The sequence below is a fragment of the Centroberyx affinis genome, unplaced genomic scaffold (genome assembly GCF_046629955.1).
Source record: "Centroberyx affinis isolate AG114_WGS23_722 - 3 ecotype Tasmania unplaced genomic scaffold, CSIRO-AGI_Caff_v1 ptg000582l_1, whole genome shotgun sequence".
Lineage (NCBI taxonomy): Eukaryota > Metazoa > Chordata > Actinopteri > Beryciformes > Berycidae > Centroberyx > Centroberyx affinis.
Window position 1 is genome coordinate 392,768 of NW_027279222.1, and position 16,567 is coordinate 409,334.

Below are 16,567 nucleotides of genomic sequence, written 5' to 3' on the forward strand. Positions count from 1 at the left end.
TGTTCTAGGTGTTGGTGCCGTCAATTTACAGTGTTTGTGATTGGATATTGGGACAGCTGATCAAAGCCTGCGGTAGAACATGCTTTGTCATATCTAATAACTAGAGAATCTCCACCCTTTGCTATGTTTCCATGTTTGGTAGTCGGTAACCTGTCTGGTATCCATAGCAACACTACAGAGTTTGGTGCAAGCAACTAAAACATTGCTGGAATAAGCGTTTAATGAGATTCTGATACCTTATACACTGCAATGCTGACCCTATCAGAACTGATTTATTGACCGTGCAGGAGAGTTGATTTGGGAGCAGGCACACAATGGGGATTCTTGCTAATACTCATCCCAGACAAGCAAAACCATACACACCAAAACGCATGTGTATGTTTGCACTCCCGCTAACACAGGCACACATGCACAAACACACACACGCACACACACACACTCTACAATCCACATCATTTGCCTTACTGTCCAAGCTCTTATCACTGAAACAGGGTTTTTCCAATGAGCTTCTGTATGAGCTTGACCCAAATTCGTAGCCCTCGCACCCACCACAAGAATGTTTAGCTTGTCACAGAACATTCATAATTAATTCCTGTTGCTTTAACATAAATAAATACATGAAGTCAATTTCACAACTGCTTGGCAACTCTCTATTTATAGCCGCAGTAATGATTTATTAACATCCTCATCAGGAATCGAACGATTGCCTGTGAATTTTACATCTCATTGACAAGCCAAATGCCAACATCCAGCCACAACAAACGGCATGTCTTCCATTTAGACAAAAAGCTGTTGAGGATAATTCTCATAATTATACCCACCAGGGATATACTTACTGCAAAGGCAATTTAGTCTGGTATGGTTGAGTACTATAAATGCACACAGCGATAAGGACTTGATTCAGTAAGTGACAATTAGAATGCTCTCTGCCCCGTTAGAGAATGCCTTCAATAATGGATCTGGGGGATTTGCAGTCTCCTCTCAACTACCTGGATGTCTCTTGTTGTTTTGGGTGGCCTACTTTCTAGCCTGGCTCACATCATGAATAACTCTGCCTGGCTGCCTGCCACAAAGCACTATTCCATACTGAGGACCCGGCTTTGCTTGTGAATGGCCTCCTCATCTACACTCTGATTGGCTGTCACTCTTTGACAGAAAGTTCCCAATTCTGAGCTTCTGGAGATTAAAAAAGTAGAATGACTGCTTTCACTTGAGAAAGAGACTGTGACACGCACAACCCGCTCTGCATGTGTATGAGTGTGCAATTAACAGTCAAAAGGATCTGAGGAAGAAACTAGTGATGTTTCCCCGACAAGAGAATAACTTTTGTCAATGTATTTATACAGAAGTCTTTTTGTTCACATTACAGGGTTATGGGTTAGGGGTGTAAAATGATTGCCTTTACGCTACTATTGACTCTTGTCGCTTTCGAGGGTTCCTCTATTATGCATTTCTTGATTTGTTGATTCTGATGGGTTTTGAAGCTGCAATGAAAAAAAAGAAATCACACAAGCCATACTTAGCATTCCAACATTTTGTGGCTTTGTGAAGGAAGGATAACTTCCAGTAGACTGTAAAGAGGATAACACAACTTCTGCCTCATGGTTGTTAGCAAAATATTGTTTAAAAATCCATTACTGCGTTTAAATATGTAACAACTCTGTCAGTAATTTCTACTTACATTAGGCTATTTCACTCACTTTAACAACAGAACGATTGGCAAATGGGATCCAAAACTCCCATTAATTTTCATCACAGGCAGAAAAAAAATTGATCCGGATATAATCGAAAAGCCCTGAAATGACTACACTTCGGTGGTCTATTTATGTTCCAGTATCTTCCTCATCTTGTCAGCTGTTAAAAATTGTCTCTCTATTTTCAGTAAAACCCAGAACTTCACATTCTTTCCATCATACCTGACCAGTTTAAGCTTTTTGCCTGCAGTCTGCCTCTGGTGCAATCTGCTCAAGGTTCCAAACATAAAACAAGTGATGCACCAAGAGCATCTCAAATATCACTTTAAAAAGATTGGGCCTCTCCACAAAAAGCGTCAAGTCCAACTCTCATCACGTAGAGTTGTTTTCAGAGAGACAGGAGGATTAGAAGTTGCAATTTCAGGGACTAGAGGATTAGAAGTTGCAATTTTACTCGCTAAAAATTGAATGAGGAAATTTTGCCAAGCATCCTTAGCCATTGCTAATGCAACTTGGCAGCCCCGTCTGTATTCAAGAAGTTCATGTGGATATATAAGCCATCTTACAAGAACCTAAGTGGTTTCGGGACATGCATTGAGGTATGGAAGTTTGTGTGACGTGAATTTTTTTTTTTTTTTTACGCATGGTTAAGCATGTGGATGTCTTACTAGAAAGTTTCTGTGCCTCGGGGGAAAAAGTTTCATTGTGTGGTGTCTGCTTATCACAATCATGCTACTCTTCTGAACTGTGTTTATATAAATGCTGTAAAGGAGTGCTCTGTTTTGTAGTCAAAGATGTTGTATGAGAGATCTCACATTCAGTGACAGCGTCTGTTCAGCCTATTTGCTTGTTCTCTTTGTCAAAACATTACACGTGGAGTCAAGTAAGAGTCTGTTGTTGTGACTTTAATTGTTATTACAAAATTGTTGCACGCGTTTCGGTAGTGTCATTTTAAGATTGTTTGAAAGATTGCTTGAATAGCCCTCCCCCACATAATAATACGCCGGCCTGGAGTTTGTTTTCAAAAGTCGATTGATCTCCAGGCATGAGGAGAGCTGAATTTGGATGCTGGTGATTCTCACAGTCATTAACTTGAGTGTGCTGAGTAGTTGACTGAGCACATGCAGGTGCAGAGGAGGCGCGGGATGCTCTGTGATCTTTTGTTACCATTTTCGCATGGCTTCCCTCAACATGAGTTTGAATGGGCGAATCGGAGGGAGGGGGAGGGAGTCACAGGTGTGGAAAATAAGGGCATCTAAATAGCATTGAGTTAAAGAAAATTCACTCAGCGCAGTCACAGCTTGGGCTACAATACAATAACATAACATAAGGCCAGATAGATATCTGAATTTTTAGGATTAACACTGGCACCTGCCTGGCATCGTATCTTCACAATGTTTTCCTAAATCTTTTGATAATGGACGACCCTGAATCGGGAAGATTATTCAAATCTGCCTGTGTGGTTTGTAGCCACATGCACACACACACAGACAAACACAATAGGGCAAGGTATTTGTAAAGTAAGAACTACTAATCTGCCCCTGAGCACACACATAGCCTCCTACATTCAAAATGTGCATGCACAAGCAGGTACTCACATACGTACACACACAAGCACACAAGCACACATTACAACAGTGGTTTGCCATGGGGGCCTAAAATTCTCTCACCTAATGACACTATGTATTAAATAAAAAGATAATACCCAAATTGTTTCTCCTATCACACAGTGAAATAGTCATGGAGTTTTCCTACAGGAAGACAATCCCAGCAGTCACAGTAAGAACATTCTGTCTAGTTTTGGCAGGAAAAAATAGGTGTGTGTTGTCACGATGAATGGGGGTGTGTGCAAATAAGGGCTACGGGGACAGGGTGACTTCTCAAAACTTCAGTATATGCAGGCTGAAATGATACATAAGATGGTTTCACTGTACATGTACCACACTGTAGCTTTTGGAAAGGATGTTATCAAGACATATGAAGGCACTTGTCTCTAGCAGTGGCTAGAGAGCCAGCAGAAATGGACCCACAAAGACCATTACATCATGAAGCTGCGGTGTGAACTAGAGGTGAGTGTAAGGCAGGAGCCGGTGTTCAGAAAGAGTTAACTGCATAAAGAGGAAAGATAAACACATTACTGGCTCGCTAGCCGCCGCGAGTAACATAATGAACTCCTAATCGCTGCTGAGGGTGTAATTCATCTATGAAATCAGCAGCAAATTGAGATGAGGAAAATCAGTTTCTGATCCATCTCGTGCGGTAGCTTAGCAGGAAGGATATTGAACGGTGTGCCTCTCAAAAGGTTAGGAGTAACACTTTCCTGTCAGCATCGATATTCTGTCAGTGGAAAACTTCGCCTGCACTCCATCATGTACACATGGTCTGCCAAGCATCACGCGTGGCTCATGAGTCGAGCAGATGAGTGCATTTGTATTCTGCCCAGTACTAGTCAGATAAGCAATGACTAGCACTGAAGGTCAATATGTCACATTCTCAATCAACTCCAGTAGCTCCCAATGTCAAATGCATTCTAGAACGCAGCTGTCAAGAAATGGAATGTCTTGAATCAAGCTTCTATTTACCAATCCCGCACCCCCCCCCCCCCCCCCCTTGCCTTCCTCCTCCCCCAGCTCCTCATCCTCCTCTTCCTCCACCTCCTCAACCCCCTTGTCTCCCTCTCCAGAATGAGGCATAATAGTCTATGTTGAGCCCTAGGCGTGAGAGCTAAGATAATGGCATCAGGAGCTGCCTGCACCCCCATCCCAAGCTCTCCTCAGGCATTTCACAGGATTCTGGTGCTTAACATCAGCAACCCCCCCCCCCCCCCCCCTTCCCTTTTAAAACGCCTATTTTTGTCTCTGGTGGTCCTTGTGTGGGTTTCTATGCACATCTGAGCCATATGAATTTGAAATCAAAAGAAAATGAGCCTATAACTTATACAGTCAATGCATGAGTGTATGTGCGTGTGCCTCCTTTATGTACTGTATTTATGTGTCTGCGTTTATGTGCTTGCATTTTCTGTTTGCACAACTATGCCTGTGTACGTGTGTTTGGACAAGATAAAAACAGGGCAGAAGGAATGAAAGGAAAAGGTGTGAGAGGAGGGAGAGAGAGAGAGAGAGAGAGACTTAAAGAAAGAGAGAAGGGTGGTGAGGCAGAGAGCAAAAGAGAAAGGGATGACTCACCTTCTCTGCGGACTGGGCTGTGCCAAAGAAAATGGGGATGAAGGCCAGCCACACTATGCAGGTGGTGTACATAGTGAAGCCGATGGGCTTGGCCTCGTTGAAGTCTTCAGGTACATCCCTTGTCTTGATGGCGTAGATGGTGCAGGTGACCATCAACAGGATGCTGTAGCCCAACGAGCAGATGATCTGTAGGTCTGTGATGTCACACTTCAGCACGCCACGGGCCAGCATGGGGTTGATGGTCTTCTGCTCGTCGTAGTCGATGATGGTGTTGGGCGGGTCCACGGCAAACCACACCAGCACCCCCAGCAGCTGCACACAGATCAGACTGGACGTGATGGCGATCTGGGAGGTAGGGCTGATGAAGCGCGGGGCCGTGACTGTCTGCTTGCCCTGCTCGAAGATGCGGTAGATACGGTTGGTCTTGGTGAGCAGCGCGGCGTAGCTGATGCACATGCCCAGGCCCAGGAAGATCCTCCTGAAGGCGCACACTCCCACATCAGGCTTGGCGATCATGAGGAAGGTGATGATGTAACACAGGAAGATGCCCGTTAGCAGCACGTAGCTCAGCTCGCGGCCCGACGCCCGCACGATGGGTGTGTCGTTGTAGCGCACGAAGGTTGCCATGACGAAGATGGTGGCGATGATACCGAGCATGGCCAAGAAGACGGGAATAATCGCCCAAGGAGAGTGCCACTCCAGCTTGACGATGGGGATGGGCTGGCAGGCGGTTCTGTTGGGGTTAGGCCTCATGTTGTAGGCACACAGTCTGCAGGAGGTTTCATCGTACTGGTGCTGGTAACCATCACACAGCTCACAGTGCCAGCAGCACGGCATGCCCTTTACCCTCTTCTTCCTCTCGCCAGTCTTACAGGGCAGACTGCACACGGAGATGGGGACCTCCTGCTCCCCGTCTGGCCACTGGAGCTCCTCCAGCTGAGAGGGAGATGACAGAAACAGGAGGAGAGGGAGAGAGAGAGAGAGAGAGAGAGGGAGAGGGAGAGAGGTAGCACCTCAGATGAGAAACCACGTTGATAATGTATTACCTGAATGTTCATCATGGCAAATGGCGGCAGGCTGGGCGTGATAACATTCATGTCTACTGTTCCAACACAGCTTATTAAATGGGAAGCCACTAATCAATATTTAATGAATCTCATGGAGTTACATTCTCTGTAACAGCATAAAGTGCAATGGGACTTTCATCAATCTTTGCAAACAGTAGAAAAAAAAAAGATGTGAATTATCTAATATAGTACAAAATCTTTCTCACCTATTTCTTATAGTGATTGTATTTTTTAATACCTGAAAGTAACTGAAATCACCATGGCAACAGAGCTTACCTTCATTCAACAAAATTAAAATAAAAAACTATAATATGATATGCAAAAAGACCTTGTATTATTAATAAATATAGGAGCCAGTGAGGTATGAATTATGGAATGAGAAAGAAGGAGAATGGGATTTAGAATTGCGGAATGACTATTTTAGAATTTGCTAAGCTATTTCTATTTATGATCTTGTCATCAAAATGAAGAGTGTAGTACAGGAAGACGCTGAAGAACAATCAGAGACACCATTCCAAATGAACTGCATGTGTTTCTATCAGATGATTTTGAGCACAAACTGTAGTCTCAACATGCAAGTCAGTCTTACGAACGCATGAATAAATGGAGTCTCTAACGGCCCTCACATATTTTGATAGAGATCTGAAATTGCTTTGATAGTACTCTGGGCTGATCTTTTGATATAGTATGAAAGCACACTGATTCTTGGCTTAAAAGGTACCAGAAGATTAAAGGTGTACTGATATAGTTTGGGCAACTTCACAGCAATGCAGAAGTCATGTGTCCACGTAGTCAATAGCAGTACAACAAATGAAAAGCAACTGAAAACGCATCTAAAAAAGTACACATTCCTTGATGGAAAAAAAAACAACTTCTAGTGGTAGGGTTATGAAGTTGTAATTTTTTTAGTGTCTCTATAACTGATCTGACATCATAGAATTAAAGGGTGCTTTGAGCGAATGAGTGTGGAATGGCATAGCAAACAGTGGCATTGAAAATTCACTGATATATTTTTTTGTGATCATACAGTATGTGTGCACCATGTCTTGAATTTATGACTTTGAAATTTACTGTCTTCAAAACCCATCCATTTCTTTTTTTCATTTTTATCGTTTCAAATAGAGTTTAAACCAATGTGAGCACACATGTAATTTCTCTAAGCCTGACCACCAAGGTACTACACACACACACACACACACACACACACACACACACACAAGTCTACAGTGGGCTTCTGTTGTGTGTACCTGTATGACAAATGTGTTGTTTCTGTGGTGTCTGGGTAGATTATCATCTGCCATTTATCTGGGGGCATGAAGGTGCCATTTGTTATTTGGACAATGAATGGTGCTCTCTGGAAAGCCTCCCGATTACACACAGTGTGGAAACAGTAATGAGACCAACAGCACTGTTGCTATGGCGACCAGAAGCAAGATTTGTCACCTTGGACTCATACGGCTGCCATAGTTTTCATTTCTGTTGTGATAGTTGTTGATTCCACAGTTCATTTGAGCTTTTGTTAGACTGAACTTATTTATTGATGATCAGAATATCTGTCAGGATGCTCATTCCAGGGTTGCATTTAAATTAGCTTGCTCTTTCTATGTGTAATATAGTACAGTATAGTACTTATGGCATTAGAATATCATTGCACTGTAACAGCAACTGGTTTGTAATCACACAAAAATAGAAGTTTTAGCAACAAGCCTTGTTCCACCTGTGCTATCTAAGTCATTCAGTTGAATTTAATTCCTATGTTCCACAGAGCTTTCTGCCAGCCATTATGCAAATGTTAACTCATCTGTATGTAAATGTCATTTTTTTTATTTTTTTTATTTTTTATATCCGAGTTGCGTAGACATTACATAGAAATTTCAGCTTAAGTTTCATCCTATTATACTGACATAATTTCAGCCCGTGTTACTCTCAAAATGAAGTAAAACTCTCATCAGCTATTATCCATATGAATCATCCAAGCCAATCCTTGTGTTGTGAGTGTCTAGATACAGTAATAAAGCCTTTGTCTATTACAATGGGTGTAAACCAGGCACTAAAAACAGCAGCACAGGCAGCTGTCGCCAACTGTGCACCTAATTTTAATATTTGCATTTAATATTTTTTTGCAGGTGAATAAAAAGTTGTTTAATAGCATATCTAATGTGACAGACCAAAAATAACCTCCTTTTCTCCCCCTTCAAACATTTGTTTTAAAATCTTTCTTTTGTCAGTTCAAGTGCGTTTTTTCTTGTCTGAAACACAATACTATTTCCTAACTTATAACAGTATTTTCCAAAATCATGAACGAATATGGAATGAGCTCAGTTTCAATAACTGAAGTAAATATTTGCCTTTCTTTGATGAAGCCTAAAAGTAACTTAAAGCAGGACTAAGGAATAAGTTTCATTTTGGCCTTGATACTGTAGTGGGCAATATTTCTACTGAGATTTTTGTGTGGAGATGTTGCCCCGCTGAATTAAAGATATTTACATTATTATTTTACATTATTTTTTATTTTAGATCGCTGTCAAAGCATAGCGGTCATGAGAAAGAATTCTCCTTGTGTGCCTTCAATCTGCAGCCTGGACATTATTCTTTTCATCTTAAGCCTTCTCCCTGTTTCCCCCTCTGTTCTCTTCAGTCACAGGATTTAGAACATGCAGGACACTACAACAGGCTAATTTAATTTAAAGTTTTTCATTTCAAGTTAAGACTTTCTTTCTCTAGTCGTTGAATAGCAATGCCAAAATAACTTCCCTTTTTCTCAGTAAATCGCACAAATGGAGTTATTTGACCCACCTGAAAACACATATCAATTAGGTTAAAAGCATAACATGTCTGCACCTCAGCCTCTTCAATTTTTGAGATGCAAATAATGCTGGTGCACCTCATTGTTACATAAGAGTCTTCCTTCTTGGCAAACGCAAAAAGTCTTCTCGCCCACACAAGTGTTTAGTAGCGCTGGGCCTAAATGTCCTATTTACATACAATGTATTGCTTAACAAAAAAAGATTTTGAAATTGTGAGGCAGACTGCTGCTGCTTCTCTATCTAACTCTGTAGTAGGTCATATCGTCCGTACCCTGAGTTGGAGGCTCTCCACCCACTGTCCTACCGCCTTGTACTCTGGAGTGGAGGAGTTGGTCATCTGGAACTGGAACAGGTCATAGCGTCCTGGAGCATCGCCGTTTTTGTTAAACACAACAGAGGTGCCGGCACTGCCTGTAAAGAGAGAGAGAGAGAGAGAGAGAGAGAGAGAGGGAGGGAGAGAGAGAGGGAGAGAGGGAGAGGGGGGAGAGAAAATGCAGGATAAGGACAGCAAAATATAAAAGTGTTAGGTTCTGGTGTTCCAGGGTACAACACCTCTTCTAATGTGAGAAAAACATGAACTTTTAACCCGTTGCCTCTTACTGTGCACTTAATGCAGGCAGCCTACATGGACGCAGAGGGCCACAGTGTGTGTTTGTCTGCTCTTTTCTATAAAAGCTATACATAAAGACCGTGACCTATATCTTGCACCTTCCTGATAATCGTGGCCAGGCAAGCTCGCTCCCTACTGACCAAGATAGCGCTACCTCACCTGCTTCCTATGTATCATCAAGGCTGGACAGGGGCCACTAGAGAAATATATTCACGTTCACAACATCATTAGATATGTGGACTAAGATCTGTGAGCAGCTGTGCACTTTCACATCTGTGGTCTGATATAATAAAACGACTGGCTATTTAAGACGAATGCACACCTCCTCAGGTCAAAAGCAATGCGTTTCAATCACACAGTGGACGAGAACAGGAGAAGTAGGGGGGATAAATAGGTCAGCCAAAGCATCATACGGTCCCCATCTGGCCTCTGTTTGTAGCAGGCTGTCTCAAGCAGAGCCTGCAGATTCCACTAATTAGCTTAGTGAAGACTCCGGACACCTGAAACATTGTGCTGGAGAAATAGATTTGTTAAGTGTGTATTTGTGCGTGCTCTTGCGCCCGTCGACTGTGCGTACATCAGTATGTGTGAGGATGTGTTTGTGCCTGCAAATCACTCAATATATAAGTCCCATGACTACAGAACGTGTGCAAGGTAGTGTGCTGACGCAGATGGACCTCACAGCAGCAAAGACTGAATGGCACTTCATGGGAAAAACGGATGTACTTTATTTTATACATGAGGTCTGCATTGTTGATGAGGTCGTTTTTACTCATCCCACAATACTGAGAGTGAAAAACTACTTAATTTCACGAGTCTATTCACCTTGGCACTGGATATAGTAACTCAAAAGCACCAATGGAGTTACCATTTTTGAAATGGGACGGGGGGAGTCAGATGACATTTGGCATGGGAATTGACTACTTTAATAGCTCTGGCTATAAAAAGTGTGGACAAAGGACCAGCAGCATATGTCCAAAACGCTTTTGGGACATGTTGTCTTTTGTATTTAGAACAGAGCTCCTGGCTTTTGGATGGAAGGCCAGAGCACCTTTCCCTTACTTTGGGCCAGGAGGGAATTTCCTCTCCCTCCAGTTTCTTCCAAGGACATTTGTCATTGAACATTCTACAAAAGTGCCAGGCCAAAGACTCTAGTAAAACAAGAAAAGCAGAGGTAGCAAGAGAAAAAGCCCATTCCAACTGGCAGAACAGGAAGCCATTTTAATAAAATACTGTGGAAGAGCCCCTAAAGTTACTTTTTGACTTTGTGAAACCGCTGGTCCGACTTAACGGTAAGGTTATGTGTGCATGACAAATGTCAATTTACAAGACTTTAATAGCCTAACCATTTCTTTATTGGTGCAGAGCCACAAATCCCTCACTATCTGCTGTTATGCAATGTGACAATCAAGGTCTTTTGTTGCAGTGCCGTTGTGAATACATGGACTCATCTATACAAACGGTACTGTTTGAGTCATTTGAGCCACCGGCCTTTCTATTCAAAAGGAGGCAGCTAATTCCCCGGTATTCAGGTGTAGCCACAGAAAATGAAGCATAAAGTATGTTCAGAATTCATTGAAGTGCACTTGTGAAATCCATAGGGATGACTTCTCTCTCAATATGAAACCAAACTAAAACTCAGGGGGTGGTAGTCAACAACCTGTCACTTCTGCTTCCACCAAGCAGACAGCAGGCTCGTCGACATAGTGTATAGAGATGCTGACAAGGTGTTGACTCCTGTGAGCAAAAACTATGACAGGGTTACACTACTTACTCCACGCCCATGGCAAAACATGCACACACACGCACACGCGCGCACACACACACACACACACACACACACAGAGTCATTCAATAAAGTGAAAGAAATGATTGGACACTTGGCTCTCCTCAGCTCTAGAGCAAATAATTAAGCGGTGTTTCTGTCTGTGCAGATAAAAAGCCATTACAAATTCCATTCTATTTCCCATTGCCTGATATTTCCAAGGGAACAAAATGATCTGTGTAGACTTCTTAGCGAGAGCACTGTATAAGATGAAAGATTCATTCGTTTGCATGGGGCTCTGAACTAAGACATGACAAAAGTGCACTGCTGCTGTGCTATGCTGAGCAGTGTGGGTGGACCGGGGATCCACTGCTGCGTTTGTCTCGCATCATTATTCTCTCCCTTTTTCTGTCTCTCCCTCTTCAGCTCTGTGTCTCCGGCACAGTGGGGAGATCAACAAAGAAGGCTTACACTCCTTCGCTCTCAAACATACATTAGCAGTGGCACATACACAGCCTAATGTGTGCGGTTCCAGCCTAAATGCAATAAAGAGCAGTGAGATATGGCTGACAGAGCCACAAGAGAACCAACTTTCGCTTGCCAGTAACAAGGTTTGAGAATATAACGTCACGGGGGAGTAGAGGGCTACAGTCTTATTTTGATACCAGCTCAGGTGAACTGAACCCCCGCCTTTGGCAGTGCCACACCAAAGGAATGGCAACTGCATTAGTCTACAGTGCCCAACTCGTGGCAAAGCAAATGTGCAGGAAAGACCAGGGCATGAAGTTAAGCTCGCCTGCTCACCTAAGGCACCTGAGAAAAAGAAGCACTAGCCCAGATGGCGAATGAGATTGGGCAGCAGATTCTCAATCCCATGCGAAAATCTACGCCAACATTTAGCGTCATAGAAATTTCAGTTCATTATCTATGCTGGGCTGGTAGTAATTTGTCCAGGCTAGTAGAAATTTGACTACTAGCCCATCCTTAATTTCCTCTCCTGGGAAAGACTAATGGCACTGTAGATGTCCTGCAAGCGCAAGAAAAAATGCATGTAAATGAGCTACAGTTCTTCTTTGAGTATTGTATATATTTAAATAATAAAAAAAAGAAGCCATTATATCCATTCAATTATTGCATCCATTCATAACACCAGGATGTTTTGTGAATCATTGACAAAGACTAACTACAGTACATATACTACAGCACAGAGGAGAGCAATTTTAATACCTATGAAAAGAAAGTGAGGTATTATTTTGTACCAGTTTTTTTTTAGTAAATCAAACATGATATATCAAGTGACAATGAGCAGGTTTTTAAAACATTTTAATCATTTCTAGAATGTTTTCTGAAGCCTACTTAAGGACGTTATGAATGCTAGTGACTCTATTACATTGGGGTTCTGGCCACAATATGGTACATCAGACAGCTTCTAATTATTGCTGACTGACGGTAAGGATAAGGGTTTCGCCTGTTTGAACCCCATCTCCCATTGTGCTCTCTTTTTGAATTTCCTCTCCCATTCTCCTGCATTTCCGAACAGTTGGCATTAATAGCTAGTTGTCATGAATTGTTAAGTATCTTCCCTATTGCATACTGTACAGGGGTGAATTATGTAGAGGTTTAAGTATTGGCAGACCTTTAATATATCATCTAGGCTCAGGAGAAATAAGTAGATCCAGGAAATGTTGTTGTTATGCTTGGAGCTATGGACAAAATTTAAAATGTAGCAGGCCTATAACCAACTGGATGTGATGCATGATACAGATGGGCCGATGTTGGATTTATTGGCTATTTGTGTACTTTATTATAGCCTGAAACTGAGATGACTCGGCCCCTATGTCTATAATTTTGTTTTAGTCTCGGTTACATTTTACCTTGGTACTGCTGATTGATGGGGTTTGTCTGTAAAATACTGTAGGACAAAGTTAGTAGGTCAGTGGGCTGTATCCCAGTTAAACTAACACATTGTGTAGAAGCGAGAGAGGCAGCCTGAGAGTATTTCTTCCTTGCAATGCTTAGTAGTCCAACAGATAGATCATTTTATCTCATATATTTTCAGTGTTTACAGGTGTTTACATTCATAAGTATCAGTGAAGGTATAGACTCTGACTCTGCACACCCAGCATCCCTTACAGATGTTACCTTCTACGTCCATGTTGCCTACAGATAATGTCAAGTTAAATAAAGTTAGCATTGCTTCTCAGTATAAGAGCTGAGAAATATTTACATTTTTGAAAATATGTCCTGTCAAAACAAAAACACAAAAGCTGAACGAGGATACACTGTTTCAAGATATTCTATAATATCTCCAGAATTGAGCTAGATGCATAGTGGATAAAATACATTTACGTGATGAAAAGTAGCTGGTAATCTAATTTTATCCAGTGTACAGTCAATGTGCAGAATAAAATGGCATGTTGAGGCACCAATTTAAGAAAACTACCTGGCTAAAGTAATAGCATAACTGATTTTGCTATTCCTATCCCCACATCCTCTAGACATCATGTGATGTGTACAGTAGACGTTTCCGGTGTGCCACTCACCGTTGAAGCTGGTGTTGCGTATGTACTTCAGCAGAGTTTTGCCCTCAGCAGACTCCATTTCTGGACAAATGCCAGGATGATCAGGACACAAGTCCCTCTGCATGTTGTGGAGAGCGTGGGCCATGGCGTACACCGCGTCAATCACAAACTGCACCTTCCCCTCCTGCTCGTACTTGGAGTCGATCCCGATGCGCTCCTGGCCTGAGGGGGGAAAGGATAAAAGGACAGCGGAGCAAGAGGACTAACAGCCAAACAGCCAGACGCGCCACGAGTTACTCATTACATTCTCTAAGCAGCACTCCATATCGTCTACACGCCTCCAACTTAATTTAGATCTCTCCAATTACCACTTGCTACCAGTTAGTTCAGTTGCGATTTTGCAGGAATTATACCTAAGGGGACAATATGACATAGAAAATAGGGGAGCACTTATCTAATTTCCCAAGTGCAAAAAGGGAAAACATCATCAGGCTGAGCTTTGAGACAAAGTGTTTTTGACAGATAGACCCAAATTGGATTAGTATGGCGCATTACAAAGTCATACTACTGTCATGCCACTACAGCTGAGAAATGGAACACATTTGTCCCATCTGCAAGGTGATGAAGATCACAATGAACTGTATAATGTATAATGTATAATGTATCGTAGTCTGCGACAGCGGCTTCATGCTCTTTTATATCCTCCTCCCAGTGTACTGCCCTTTCACTACGGGCTGCCTTAAAGGTTTTGCCTCATGGCACTGATACACTGCCTGAATATATAATTTGTTTTTTAGATAGTGAATTTGCTATTGTGAACAGATTCATTAAGCTTGGTATATGGAAATTGAATTTACTCATTTCAAAGAGTGACTGGAAATTATCATATTCAATAACCCAATTAACAAGGATGCATCATAAGAAAATCCTTGCAGATTCTACACAGTGATAGTGGTTCACAGTTCACATGGTGAACTCGGTGGGGGAGCAGAGGATGCATGACACACACATGGATGCGGGAGACTTGCATAAACTGAGAGAGGTCAAAAGCGATCCATGTTGACATTTCAGCCCATTTCTCAGGCATCGGCATACATTTCAGCCCACACATAACCTTTTTGTTTTCCCGAGTTGTGCATACAGTAGGGTTTGAAACTTTGAATGCAAAAGTCTTCCCTTAGTATCTGACATTCATAAATATAGATCAGCTTGGCTTGACACGAAAACGAGAAAATGGAGCCATTTTCAGTGGAGCTGGAGGAAAAGATGAGGACAAGAGACATTTAGAAGTCTTAACGTTTGTGGGGGGGCGCACTAAGTGGACGAGCATCTACAGGACTTGACATATTAAGCATGATGAAAGACACCAAACAGAAGATTAAGAAAGAAACAAAAATCCTTCAGCAAACTAATTTGTGTCACACTGTCATTACTGTCATCAAGTACACATGCAAGACTAATTCAAGATCCTACATCACAGGCATCATCCATCTGGATAATATATGCAGTGCAATGCCTGTCACACTGTTGGCTGGCAGAGTATAGGTAATACAGGAATGCATCTCTGTTAGCAACGGCACAGTCATTAACACACAGATAAATAAAGCAAACTGGGGGCATGAATAGTGGGTAACTAAGCATTAAGTTGCTTTCTTTCATCTTTTTCAGCCTTTTTTTTCACCTAGTATACCTGCCATGCTGTGCTGAGTTGTCAAGGTGACTGGGCGAAGGGGGAATCGGGGGGGTTAACTCAGAGTTACAGCACATTGGCCACAGGAGCAGACGGCCTGTAACCGTAGTATGACTAACATGTGGTGCATTATTATTCTAATAATAAACTCTGTCTGTCCTGCTCCCGCTGGGGGGAAACACCTGGTGTTAGGCTTTCTGGCTGTGCCACAGACAAGAGGGGTTGAATATAGCCCCAACAGTGTATCGGCTTCTTCTAATGTGAACAAAAGGTCATGTTAACAACCACCTGGCATAGGAGAGTGCAAATAAGCACCATCTACTGGCGTAATACACCAAGTGTTCCTTTGCTCACGTCAACAGTCACGTACCTGTGCATTTACGGCTGGTATCCTCTCTCTTGGAGGAACTGAGCAGCCTGCAGTCGAAGTTTTCCTCCCAAAACTCAGCAAACCACACGTTCCTGCGATTGTTCTCCAGGGTGAGCGCTGTGAAGTATTCATCAAATCCTGGGAATAAAGGAAAGAAGAGAACGGCTCAGTTCCGGACCAATTATCCACCAGCACAAACCTGGAGGAAATGGAGCGAGACTTGTGCGGTGCTCTGCGGCGTGGCGCTGGCCGCTAGGTGTCGGAAGCCAAATAAACGTCATCAAAATTTGACCACTGTGGTTCCTCTTCCTCTCAAGCCCCATGGAACTTTAATTACTTCTTTCATTTAGGAAATGACATTAATTAAAAAACAGGATGCATAATAAATAACAGGGGAATGTAAGTGGTGCCACAGCCTGTTGCCTCAGGCTGCGAGGTCCTGTAGGTGCTGAACAGTTTTTCTTCACTTCATAAAATTTATCAGAACAGAGCTGGACGGAAGGTATGAGCTATTACTGGAGCTTCATGTTGGGCTGGGTTGAATGTATGAAGTGTTAGCTTGAGACTTCAACAAAGGAAAAGAAAAAAAAACAGCCTGCACACTGAATCTTGCTCAAAAAAAGGTTTGCTTGTACCACTCTCCAAGCCAATGTGGCTCAGGAAATTGAGTTGAAACATTCCACAAGTAAAACTTAGTGAGTGTAAGACTCAATGTGCAGGACTGTGTTCAATATTGAATTAAGTATTTACCCTGCAACTATAACATTAAGTTCTGTTTGGGATTTGCAAACACTATTTTCTGTGTCTGGAGAGGTGACTTATCGTCTTGGTGATCTTTACATTTTGAAGGTCCCCCG

At 42.4% G+C, this 16,567-nt stretch overlaps 1 protein-coding gene across 2 annotated transcripts in view; it reads right to left on the reverse strand.

The window, feature by feature from the left end:
* The window catches only part of LOC139643314 (metabotropic glutamate receptor 7-like), a 49,772-nt gene that overhangs the window by 5,204 nt on the left and 28,001 nt on the right, over positions 1 to 16,567 (reverse strand). For both annotated transcript variants that reach the window (XM_071518426.1, XM_071518427.1), the window contains exons 5-8: positions 15,711 to 15,848; positions 13,672 to 13,872; positions 9,025 to 9,164; positions 4,880 to 5,815 (exon numbers count right to left, since the gene is read on the reverse strand). In XM_071518426.1, coding sequence (XP_071374527.1) covers positions 4,880 to 5,815; positions 9,025 to 9,164; positions 13,672 to 13,872; positions 15,711 to 15,848 — 1,415 coding nt within the window. The remainder of the gene's footprint in view (positions 1 to 4,879; positions 5,816 to 9,024; positions 9,165 to 13,671; positions 13,873 to 15,710; positions 15,849 to 16,567) is intronic.